This window comes from Chinchilla lanigera, unplaced genomic scaffold (assembly GCF_000276665.1).
Source record: "Chinchilla lanigera isolate Chin_1 unplaced genomic scaffold, ChiLan1.0 scaffold00016, whole genome shotgun sequence".
NCBI lineage: Eukaryota > Metazoa > Chordata > Mammalia > Rodentia > Chinchillidae > Chinchilla > Chinchilla lanigera.
The window spans coordinates 28,965,861-28,979,009 of NW_004955417.1; the positions used below are offsets into that span (position 1 = coordinate 28,965,861).

A 13,149-nucleotide genomic window follows, 5' to 3' on the forward strand; every position below is an offset into this window, starting at 1 on the left:
TTGGTCTGGGAGTTGCATAGGAGAAAGAGCCAGCCTGTATCCCATTCTCAGTACCTGACGGCATCCAGAAAGTACTGTTTTAGTACAGGATTACAGAACATTTCGTGTCACCTCTGTTTGGAGCAATGATCATATTTTTGATTCAACTGAAACCTTTAACTTTTCACGTTTGTGATTACAGTGTATTTTTCCAAACACACTTCTCATCATAGTTTTCTCATATTACTAGTTTTCCTTCCCAAAATGTCACTTGTTTAATAAATGCATCAGAGTACCTTAAACCATAGTCTACAGAAATTGGTGGGAATTCTGAGACAAGGCAGAGTGTGGCTGTGGAACCAGGTAAGGAAAACTCAAGAGACCTGCGTGCTGACAGGTGCGCTCATAGATATCCCGTAAATATGTGTTGATGACTGTATTTGTGTCACATGAGCACAGAGCTCCCCCCCCCCCCGCCCCCAAGCACCTCCAGGGCTTCTCACGGCCTTTGACATGAGGGTCAGCACCTGAAGTTAATTGCATAGATTCCTCATGGTCAGTCTCCTTGTGCAGAGCTGTCTCCCACTTTTTATACATTAGGTCTCTTCACTCAGAATTATTCATGAGCTCCATTAACTGTGTTTTCTCAATCAGTGGTTACTACTGTTATGCATATTGGTTGTCTCAAGTAGACTGTAGAGTCCTTAACAGAAAATATATTTATTTCACTTATGAGTATGGTCTCTAGTTGCATCCATTTATCTATAAAAGCTTCAAGTTTATCTTTCTTTTTAGCTGAGTAATACTCCATTGTATAAAATACCACATCTTTTCTATCCATTCCTCAGTTGATGGACATTTCTTTTTAGCTGAGTAATACTCCATTGTATAAAATAGCACATCTTTTCTATCCATTCCTCAGTTGATGGACATTTGGACAATATTTCCAAGATTGAACTATTACAAATTGCATTGCTATAAACATGAGTGCACATATATTGTTGTGGTATGATGTTTTCGGTTCTTCTGGAAAAATATCCAGGAGGGGAATAGCTGGATTGAATGGGACCTCTTGTCCTAGTTTACTGATGTTAATCTCCAGACTGATCTCCACAGTGTTTACACCAGTCTATACACCCACCAACAGTGGAGAAGAGTTCCTTTTTCCCCATAGCCCCTCCAGCAGTTGTTATTGGTTGATTTCTTGATGATAGTCATTCTTTCTGGGGTGAGATGGAATCTCAGGGTTGTTTTAATTTGCATTTCTCAAATGATTAATGATGTTGAACATTTTCACATGTATTTATGTGCCATTTGTGTATATTCATCTGAGAAGTGTGTGCCCATTTTTGAATCGGGTCTTTGAATTTGGGCGGGGTGGGGCTGATGTTTTTTGATTCTTTATATGTTCTAGATAGAAATCCTTTGTCCGAGGGACAGTAGGCTAAAATTTCTTCCCAATTTGTGGGTTTCCTTTTTACTCTGTTGGTGATTTCAGTAAAATGAGATCCCAGTTGTTAATTCTTTGAAGTATTTCATGGGCAGTTTGGGTTTTTGTTCAAGAACTCTCTATCAACCCCTGTGTCTTCAAGATTTTTACCTACTTTCTCTTTCAGTAGATTTAGTGTTTCTGTTTTAATATTTAGATCTGTGATCCATTTTGACTTTGAGTTTGGTGCATGGTGATAGACATGGGTCTATTTTCAGTCTTCGGCATGTGGCAAGTGAGTTTTTCCAGCACCATTTATTAAAGAGGCTATCTTTCTTCCAGTGAACTAGTTTGGCCCCTTTGTCAAAGATCAGGTGGCTGAGTGTGTACTGTCTCACTAGTGTGAGAACCTGAAAGAGTGAATAAAAACTAGGAGGTGTGATAGATATTGTGAAAGTTAAGGAAACTACTCAAAAGAATAACTAGGATGAGGGAAAAGAGAAAAGAAAGAACGAGAAAATTATGTATGTATGTATATACAGGATAGCTAATATAGCTGTACTACTGACTTCTATTGCTTTATTGAAAGGAACAGTTAATATTTAATTGTTTGATCAATCCTACATGTCTATATTTGTTTATCTGCGTAACTAGTTTCAAGATATCAGTATGTAATATAATCATCGTCGTTAATTTCCTATCACCTTGTCTGAAATTTTGTATTGCTTGTATTGTTTTTGTCTTGTTTTGGAAATGTATGTGTGTTTGTTAGTATGTTTTTGTTCTTTTACCTTTAAAATAAAAAAATAAAATATATTTTAAAATTCTTTCATATTTCTTATATCTTGCAAAATAAGCATCATAAATATTAATGATTAATTACATTTTGCCTGGGTACCATGTGTCCAGCAATTAAAATAGTATAGTAAAGGGGGCTGGGGATTTAGCTCAGTGGCAAAAGCGCCTGCCTGCCAAGCGCAAGGTCGTGAGTTCGGTTCCCGGTACCAAAGAAAAACAAAAACAAAAACAAACAAACAAAAAAATAGTATAGTAAAATTCAGGAAGATTTACTTCTTTGTTTGAACAGAAGGATAATGTGGCTAGTATTTTAATATAAACCCTAACCTCTCTAAGTGGTTCTGCTCAGAATTTTACTGTCTGCTCTCTGGGCCCTTGGATGGATGATTTTTAACAGCATGGCCTCATGCTTACTCCTAACGGGCTGTTCTGGGATGATCACTGTTTGGGTCTTCACAGTTCTTTCAACTGGAGAAGGGAGAGAGCAAAAGGATACATTACAAAGAATACTACGCTGGCAGTTAGGTGACACAGCTTCGACTTCAAACTTTGTACAGGCTGAGGGTGGTGGTGGCTTTAGTGACGCCCTCTGTGCTTGCTTCTAGAGGCGCTATCCTCTTGTTGGAATATGCTGCTACCGTGACAAGGGCAAGGCCTTGTTCCTGAATCCTGGAAGATTTGGGAGGGATGCTTGATGCGCTTGATACCCAATGCAGTTGTGTCCACCAGCTTTCCATTACTGTAACAAAATCCTGAGATAATCAACTCAAAACAAAGGGCTTTATTGTGGCTCACGGTTTTAGAGGGCACAGTCCATGGTTGGTCGGCCTGTGGCTGTGGTGAAGAAATGCGTCATGGTGGGAATGTGTAGCAGAGAAAGCCCTCGCCTCAGGGACAGAGTGAAAGGGAGCAGAGCAAGGGCCAGGATCCTAACACCTGCTTCAAGTGCTCTCCACCAATGACCAGAAGACCCCCTCAGTCCAGTCAGCCCCACCTCCTAAAGACTGCACCACCTCCCAGTAACAACAGGAAGGGCCTGTGGGTGGGGGCTTACCCAATCCAGAGTACCAGTGTAGCTGGCAGACCCTGAAGACAACTCTGCCCCTACCTGCACATTAATTTCCTGGACAGTAAATCAGTCTAACTTGGGACACATGCTCTTCAAGTCCCCACCAGGTCCTCCACATCCCTGTTTCAGGGTTCCTGAGCAGTGAGGAATGGCTTGAATGGGATGGATACCCTACAGATACTACAGATTGCACTCTCAGCTTGTCACTGTGGGGCAAGTTCCCTGGGTGCATGCTCTGCACCAGCCCCAGGATGAGCCCCGTTCAGTCTATGGAATGCAGCCAGAAGGTTGCCTTCTTAGTGGTAGATCGCATGTGTGCTCTGGCCTCAAGGGAACAGAAAGTGTTGGCAAGGCAAGGTCTTCCCCATTTGCCTCGGTCTCTCTGGTGATGCCTTAGAAGACTGAGGTAGCACACTGATGTGTTGGTATGTAGCGTTATATCAACCAGGAGAACGTTTTCAACTTCTGCTGTCCTTCGCATATTGGTGAAAAAAATCTCAGTTTCATAGCCCCATGATTTAAAAATTCCTTTAGTATTTGCTTGTTTTCCTTTCTCAGCCAAGGCAATAAGAACATAGGCCCAGGGTCTCAATAGATGTAAAACCTAGAGTTTGATAGCATTGTCTGTGTTTCTATGAAATCTATCATTCTGATTATCTTCTATTTTTGTCATGTGATACTGATTTTCCATGTATAGCAGTGGTAAGTTTTTGTTTTTTTAAGTTGCTTTTTAAAGCAAGATTTCTAACTTAAACTTTAAAAAGAAATTATAAGAAGAGACTCTATTTAAAGAAAGTGGTGCACAAAATACGGCAGAGGTGGTGATTGGCTTCAAACCGGGAAAGTGGATGAGGCCCTTGGAAAGAAACAGATGTGTCATTAAGGCTCCTGGGGGAACTGGTCTGACTCAGGGGCGGGCTCCTCTACAGAAGTTTACTGCAGAGTGCACAGCTGTGGGATGGGCTTGGGGAACCAGCAACGGGTGGGAAGCCTCAGGGCTCCCAGGAGTGGGAAGCTGCTGGTGACTCGGCTCCAGAAGGAAAGAGAAGCTAGTTTTGGAGCTTAGGAAGCAGGAGGGGTCTCTAAATTCAGTGGAAGACCATCAGTGATTCTGGGTCAACGTGCAAGCACCTGACTCTGCTACTTCTGTACGTTGCTTCTCTGCTCTGCTACCATTGGCTGAACTCAACCAGAAAACAGAAGACAAAGGAGATGGAGGTCCCTGAGGTCAGCCTCCATGGGCATAAGACAGGGCAGAGAAGAAGTCCTTGGACATAGCAGGAAGGGCAAATAGAAAAGATCTGAGATGTTCAGAGCCTCTGATCTAGCTAAGGAGACTCTAGCTATGCCAGCCGGCTCACTGCAAGGCATTGATTCAATCCTTACATAAACACAGGCTGAGACTCAAATCCTCACCCCTGGAGTCGGGGACCGAAGCAGTCAGTGCAGATGCCGCGAGCCTCCTGCATACCTGGCCTGGCGTCCATCTCTGAATGGGGACAGTGGGCAGACCGTCACTAGGCAAGGACTGGGCAAGCAGAGTCAGCTAGGGGTATCCACGTTTTGGGGTAGCAAAGGCCACAGAGCCCACTCTGTGCGGGCTCAAGATCTGGCCTGCTCATGTTGGACCAGTGAGAACAGAACTCCTCCTCCGACCTCCGGTGATAGTTGGTTCTTCTAGTAACCTGGAAAAGGAGAACGCAGGGTGGCAACATTTCCTTGTACCTCCCTTGGCACTTTGCCCTTCTCCTCCAAGGGTTCCGCAGCTCCAGGTGGGATCTGTGTTTTTCTGCATGTGTCCTGCAGCACCTGCTAGGGTTCCTTACACACAGTGGGTACTCATACAGTACCTCTTGAGAGTTTCCTTGACATTCATTCTGGTCAGTGTAAAAGGGCGAGATAACTCGGTCTCCCAAGAGCTTCTGATTCCAGGCATGGGACTCAATGGTGTGGTCTGGTTGTGGGTTTTATTCCTTCTGACCCCAGACCAGTGCTCCCCTGTGAAGGAAACGGAATTCGATAGCGGTGCCCGTGAGTGTCTGTGCTCTCACCTTTATTCCAGTTTTCAAAATCATTCATCTGATAATGCTGCACTTAAATGAATGTGAAATATATGTGGTTTAAGGCTCAAAATTGAGATCACCATCAGATGAATGTCCTGTAGGGTAATAACGATTTCCTGGAAGTTTTGGGTTTTCTGCCTTACTGTGATGCTTCACAAGTTCAGCATTTTTCTCTTGTAAAATTGCATAAGATATAAATACCATTAGAACTTTGGACAACTACATGGGAAATGGTTGAGTGTTCAGAGAAGCGGGTGGGCTAGCCATTTGCTTTGAAACGCTAGTGCAACAAGATTCAAGACGTGCAGGCTTCACCCTCGCCTGCTATTCTGTTGTCTACTGTCTATCAGCAATTATAGCTCGGTGTTATTTAATGTCTGCACCATGCTAAAGTAAAGATTACTTTCTTTTAGAATTGAGTCTACTTTGCCACATTACCACTTAAGATGAAGGGGTTCATAACTTAGACATTTACCTTTAAAATACGCTTGCATTGTGAATGTTTTTTCTCCTTTACTGTAGCTTCATTGGTACCCAAAACGCATTTTTCTTTTTTAAGGAAAGCACTACCTGCACTTACCCGAGGTCCAGCGTTACTTTCTGGCTTCCTGCCTCGTGAGCGCCTGGTCACTGGCTGTCTGTTTGTGACCGTCGCTTACCTATGGTGTCCTGACACCATGTCTTTGGAAGAAATGACGCCAGTTTTAGCAAGCGTAGAGCTGGAGAACAACAAAAATCTTCAAAGTAACCTAAACTCAACCACAAACAGAAACATGTCTCACCCAAAGTTATTTCATTACATTCTAATTTGTCTTCCCTGTACAAAAATTACTTGATGCACACCTCTAATCCCAGTACTTGGAAGGCAGAGGCAGGAGGATTGCAGACTGGGCAGGTTAACCATTTATCCAGACCTTGTCCCAAAAAAGTTTAAAATAGGTAGGGAATATAGCTCTGTGCAAGGTCCCGTGGGTTCAATCCCTAGTACTAAAAGAAATATATATATAATTTGGAAATAAATGAATTAAGTTTTTCTGTATGGAAAAACTAAAAAAATTATATATTGCTGTCTGATTTTCTTCTTACATTTAATAATAACTCCGAAGGAAAACGTAGATGGAATGCTCTTTATTGTCTATAGTAATTTTATGTATTTATTAGTTAATAACTGATGATTTTGTTTATACTTAAGCCACAATAAATAGCAAAATAATTAGTGATGGACATTTATCAGGTGATAATGTAACAACTCTTTAATTGGATGTATAGTACGGACAGCTCTCTACACAGGGTTGGGGGTCACGGAACCCTCTTAATGACCTTCTGTTTCTCCCGTGTTGGTGTCTCTCAGGTGACGATGAAGGGGTCCAGGAGGCGGCAGAGTCAGACGGGGACACACAGCCAGAGAAGCCAGGGCCGCCTGGAGTGGAGGCGGAGGACTGGGATGGCCCAGGTAGGGCAGAGAAGCAGCATTTAACCATTTTTGCTTTTATTGAGAAGTTACGCTTTTCCTCCTTAAAGTTTAGTTGGCTTGGGAAACTTACAGTCTCTCAACTCTGATTTAAAAAAATATATATTTTTTGTTTCTTGTTTACTGGGGTGTTTAAATACACATCGCTATTTAGAGAAGATATTTATCCATTTGTTAAATAAACTTAAAAACCCAGAGTTCCATCTTTGTTTGAGTTTCCACCTTTTTTCCCTTTGATACTCATTTAAAATTGATCAATTCTACTTGCTACTTTGCTGTGAGCAGAGATTCCTTAAGCTACATTTAAATTCAAATTGGGCACAGTTTGAAAGCTTACAAAGTCAGAAACAACAATACTTATAGAACTGGCTTTTTCAGTTACGTATGCCACAATTCATACACTGAACCTCAATATATATTTGGAAGTTGAAGAGTTGTTGAAGATGCCCTTTTTTGATTCGACATTTTGGCAGCATTTCCATTTTTGTGAATAAAATTAAATTTACATTTAAAAGATCCAATATTTCGTCATTGCTGCAAAAACAAACAATAACAAAAACCTGATCAAAAATGCTCCAAATTACCAATATAGCTTTATACAATTTAGAACGTGTATAGGAACTCTGTGGGAAATAACCTACGATTTGTTACTAAGTAACTTACTACTGATGGTGTATTTATAAATGGAAACCATTATGTCATAATGCTTAAAAATAGAAGCAAGTTTTGAAATAGTTTTAGCTATGATTTCCAAAGCAGTAACATTTTTCATTAAGAAAGATCCCTACATTGAAATCACATTTTCACCCGTGCATGACTTTGCAAATTGCTCTCCACTGTGCATGAAGAGGAGAGGGATCCAGTGGTAATTTTCTGAAACCAGCAGCTGGAAAATATAATGCAAACAGAAATGAAGATACAGTATATCTGATTATTATGATGTCATTTCTAATGTTATTCATGATACACACAAATGTTTGTATTCTGCATGCTACAGCGTAATGCTATTCAAGGTTTTGGGTTAAATTGTATTATATTTAAAATACAATAACACCACATTTTAAGAGTTTGGAAGAAGGTGCAGACTTCCGATATTTTTACCTTACTGTATGATGCTTCTGACTTATCAATGTGGGGAAAATTCCCTTAATTAAAAAAAAGAGAGAGAAACAAAGACTTCAGGGAAAAGTCTTACTTTAGATGTGGTAACATATAACTTAAAATAATGTGGGAATTACCTATTTTATGTGTGTGGAATTAAATATGTGTATGTTTAGAAGAGTTCACACATTTAAAAATTAGTTTGGGTGGCCTTTCAGATATGCCTGCTTGCGAAAGAGCTGCATTCTGTCTCCTCTCATTGCGGGGCAGATTCGTGGTGTAGGTTTCTCTCTGTCCTGGGCTCCTGCTTCCCAGGTCTGGAGGAAGAAGGAAACTTGGTGAGTGATCAAAGCCAGTGCCACCCTTTCCGGATGCTTCTCCAGAAATAAAGTTGAATTATTGGCTAAGATGAAGAAAGGGGAGGGTGAAAAAAGCAAAGAATCCCATCATGCTGACTTCAAAATGAGGTTTTAGTTTTCAGGTAAATTCTACTTGTGTCTTTGATTTAATGTAATTTTTTCTCCTCCTTTTGGTGCAAGTGTTTGTACCGCTTCTGGTGACATGTGTGTTTGTTAAAACTTTGAAGGAAAAATGTCTGACTCTAACCAGGTACTCTTAGAAGAAAATACTCCCTTTGTGTGTTATAAAATTCTTAACACATTTTCCTCCTTAGGTATGCAGAAAATAAAAAAGAAGGGAAAGAAAGGAAAAAAGGTTGTATTATTTACCCTCCATGAATTAATGAGTTTAATTCATAGCAAAAGAATATGTCTTGAATATTTATTGCTTTTCTAAGTAGAATATTCATTCATTTCTGAGAAAGTGTGGAAGGTATTTTTTATACTCTTGCTGCTGCATAACTAGCATTTGCTTTAGGATTGTTGCCTAGATTTCTGTTATTCAGAGAACAGTATTGGCACTTTCCAAGTGTGTGAGAAGGATAAATTCTTTCTGGATTTACTGACAGTCCCCAGCAAAGTGGAGAGTGGGCTGTGCGTCCCAGTTTCTGGATTTCTGCTCTGGATTTGCCAATCCTCCCTTGCTGGGAGGTTGCAACAAATTGCGGAGTTTCTCAGTGCCTGTGTCTTCCTTGAAAATATAGAACGTAATAGTACCAACTTTTAGGAAAAAATGAATCAATTCACACATATAAAGTCTAGTAATGATGATTATGGCTTTGGAGTCAGTGCGTCTTGAGGAAGAGGAAGTTGATTCTCACATACCATGCTTTATTTTAGCCAGAATAGATGATAAGGAACACTAAATTCCCCCATGTGTTGCATTTATCCCAAAACTTCACATAAAATGCATTTAGAAGGAAAAAAATCCTTCTCAGAGTTTTTAGTGCCCAGTAGTCTGCCTGATACTATAAAGGGTGAACTTTTGTAGTACTAAACTTTACTTTTTGGTTTAATCACAAATTACTGGTTGAAGCATGAGGTCAGAGCCAGGTGTGATTTCAAGGTCTCCTGATTTCAAAGCCCTGTTGTCCGGTACTGAGAGTCACCCTAAGAGAGAAGTTTCTCTAAAAATGGAACAGAATTCTAAGATGAGGAAATTATCTAAAGAATTTCAAGCAGAGAGCTGACATCACTGAAGATGGATCAGGATTTATGTTATTTTTGAAGAGTTTGATTGAAGACAATGCCACAGCTGTCCTTGATGGCCCCATTCAATAATGAATCAGCTCCTGCCTGAACTGTTCTATTTTCGTCAAATGCGAGTTCCTCAGTTTACAAAGCCTTTCCCCTTACTTGTTATTCAATAAAAAGGTGCATTCGGAACTCCTAATTGAACAAGCTGTTGTTAACTCTTAATGATGAGGTAGAGTCTAAACAGTCTTTAGGAAAATTAGCTTCCATTTGTAAATATTTCTCTGGTAAAACTCCATAATGCCCAACCGGCTGCACTTATTTAAATATTCTTTTGAATCATGTGCTGTTTGAATGGAAAGACGGATACACACTATGCCAATAGAAAAGTCACTCTCTCTGTGTTTCAGTTTTCCCACATCTAATTTTAAATTTCATTGTCAATTTTTCCTTTTGTAAGAATTTCCGGATACTCGTTTGCTTAGAATCCAATTCCTGGAGTACCTGCTGTTCAGTTCTGCCTTTTGATCTGGATTTGCCCAAGCTTTTCCTGTACCATTGCCTTCCTTTTTAAGTAACTCCTTCTTGGTTACCACCTTCATAAGTTTCATGCTTTGTCAGCTTCACAAACCCTTCAGCTTATGAAGAATATTATGCCCTTAATTATTGAATAACTATTTTTTGTGCAGTTATAGCTGTGGAAAGCTCCTGGGACTCTTTCTAGAAATGCTTTTCAGATCCTTGCTTTCCTGAAAAAAAAACAACTGGTTGAGACAAGTGGAAAAAGGTAGTAAGGTTTTACATTTATTAAATATATTGTAGGTAGGAAAAAAAATATGCTGTGCAGAGTAAGTGAGGTTTGATTACAAGTAGGAAAACAAGTCCAGTCTTCGGAGAGTAGAATAGCTCCTGAAAGAGCAGACAGTGACCACCAGCTCCGTGGCCACCATCTTTTTAATCCTCCATTCCTCACGCTGACATCAGATCTAGGTTGTCCTATTAGCAACCTGTTTATTGGTTGCACTTTCTGATTGGCCCCAAGTACAGGGCTTGTGAATGTTTTCTGTCTGTGTGCCACGTCTCTGAGGTTGGGAGGTCACACCCACTTCCACAGAGGTTCGCCATACCAAGGCTCCTGCCTCAGAATCAGGTCTGTGTTTGCTCACTTACACAGCCTTATGACTTCTGTCATGTTGACCAGTCTAGCCTCAGTTTCCTTACCTTTAAAATGGGAATAATAATAACTTCTTGGAAATATTGTTAGCAGGATAGAATTTGAAAGAGATGATGGTCACAGTATCCAGCATAGAGCTTGAGAGAACAGGGGGCCTTTTCCACATTGATGGCCTTTCCTGACCCTAGGACCAGATCTTGTTAAACGCTATCCAGTCTGTCTTCTCACACTGAGCAATGGTTGGATGCCAATTCTGCTCTGAAAATAGTGCTTATGACAAATGTAACTGATATCTGTGAAGGGCTGGTCACACGTGGATCTGGTTTATGCATGCATTTGGGATGATTTTAGGAGCCAAGTCCCCTTTTCAGAAATTGAGATGTGAACCAAAAGCAAAAACTAAATAGTTGGTTCTATTTTTTTTTTAATCTAGAGAAAATAAAGTTGATTTTCTTCAAGGAAAAAAAAAAAAAAAAAACTCTTTAGAGCCACATTGCAGGCCCTGGAATGGAAAGCTACCTTATGTGCTTGGAGTTAGAAGAAGAGGGAAGGGGGTTCAGCCTGTCCATCCTCACCTCTACTCAGATAAGCTCTTTAGATCACGCCAGACAGCTCTCAGGATGCCAGTGCACTGGGTTCTATTAGGAAAACCTGGCTACTTCCTATACTTGGTAAAAGTGAAAAATTGGGTGTGTCTGGACAGCACTGCGTGAAGTTGATCTCACCCTTGGATTTACAGTAAATAGAAATAGAATCTCAATATATGACTCAAATGTGTAAATTAGTATATTTACCCACAAATAATGTGTATCTGTGTGCACATTCACAGACAAAAATTTTGAGCAGTTTCCTTGACATGAACTTTTCAAGAGAAGTATATGCTGTTATTTAAATACATTTTGATATTTATTTATATGTTAAGCCTGGGTCATTAAAATAGAGTAGAAAATCAAACCCTGTATTGATGATTTGATGAATTAATGGAATGAATTAGGAACCATTAAAAATGATATATGATGGAACATCAAACCTTGCAGCTATCTGCTGAATGTGATCTGAGTATCCATCACAGGCAATTATTGTGGGGCGGTACAATGAGCAGAGGAGAGGGAAACACTTACTGTGTGCATTAGTTCTGTGTTAACTGTTACATAACTTACTAGCTGTGTGACCTGAGCAAGCTATTGATACTCTAAGGCCTTGGCGTTCATAGAATGGGGCTGACAATGATAACTAATTAGTAAGATTTTGTATGCAAGGTGTGGAGCGCAGAGCTTCACAAATGCTCTATAGATCTTTCTTAATATTACTTTTACTGTCTTTTTGACAATTGTGCCTTAGTAGCCATTGCAGTATCTTCCATACATATCCTCCTTGAGCCTAGCACAGTAAATAAGCTTTCTGAAATAATTTTATCATGTAAAAATCACCAGAAGATTATGTTTACCATGGTCTGTTTTATTTGATCTAAAACATGATGGAGGGGCTGGGGATTTAGCTCAGCGGCAAAGCGCCTGCCTGGCAAGCACAAGGTCGTGAGTTCGGTTCCTGGTACTGGAGAAAAACAAAAACAAAAACAAACAAACAAATAAAACATGATGGAGTTCGATGCCTGTTTTTCTTTGCTGTTTTCTTTTGGCACTGGGAATCGAACTCAGGACCTTGTGCTTGCCAGGCAGGCACTTGTGCTAATCTGTTTCCCCAGCTACAGACTGTAAAGATCAAGTGTCTAAAGTCAGACATGCATGTTTGTTGCATGTAGACCGGGGGGGGGGTGTGGTCTGAAGTCTCTGAAGAGGGTGCCTATTGCTTAACATTGGAGTGCAGGCAGCTGATTGGGCTCTGTCTGCTTTGTGCGGAAATTGAACTGGGAAGATGGGGAGTGTTTTGCATAAAGTGGAACGGAAGCCAGGAGACCTCTATGACAGAGAAGCACACACTTAATGGTAGGTTTTTTTTCTTACCCTTCTTTACTGATCCAAAGAAGGGCTTGAAGATTACAGTGCTGATTTCGTTCCCTTTTTGATTGGAAAAATGTGGTAGATAGAAGATCTGGGAAATGCCATTTGAAGTAAATTAACAGACACCTATGAAACATAGTTAAGCATAGATACAGTCTGACAGTAAGAAGAATATTGTGAGAAGCGGGGGGGAAAGCGTAGAATGACTGTGTATTACTCTGACAGTGAATTGGTATTATCTCTGCTATCAGATAATGCAGTTATCATTAATTTTCACATTTGCATTTCAATCTTTGGAAGGAAATGACTCTTGCCGGATGAAGATAAGAGCTCTGTACCACTGTAATGAACCATCATTTTATCCCAGGCTTTGTGTCCCTATGAAAATGAGGCTGGAGGAGTAGGTGTCTGTGTGCATGTGTGTGTCCAAGCATACGCATGTGTGTATGTGTATGTGATGTGTATATGCATGTGTGTGCACCAGGAGAGATTGGAGAACTATTCCAACCAAG

The 13,149-nt window shown here is 40.3% G+C and overlaps 1 protein-coding gene across 1 annotated transcript in view; it reads left to right on the forward strand.

Moving 5' to 3' along the window:
- The window catches only part of Zfpm2 (zinc finger protein, FOG family member 2), a 337,351-nt gene that overhangs the window by 34,433 nt on the left and 289,769 nt on the right, over positions 1-13,149 (forward strand). The window contains exon 4 of the mRNA XM_005381999.1: positions 6,690-6,791. Coding sequence (XP_005382056.1) covers positions 6,690-6,791 — 102 coding nt within the window. The remainder of the gene's footprint in view (positions 1-6,689; positions 6,792-13,149) is intronic.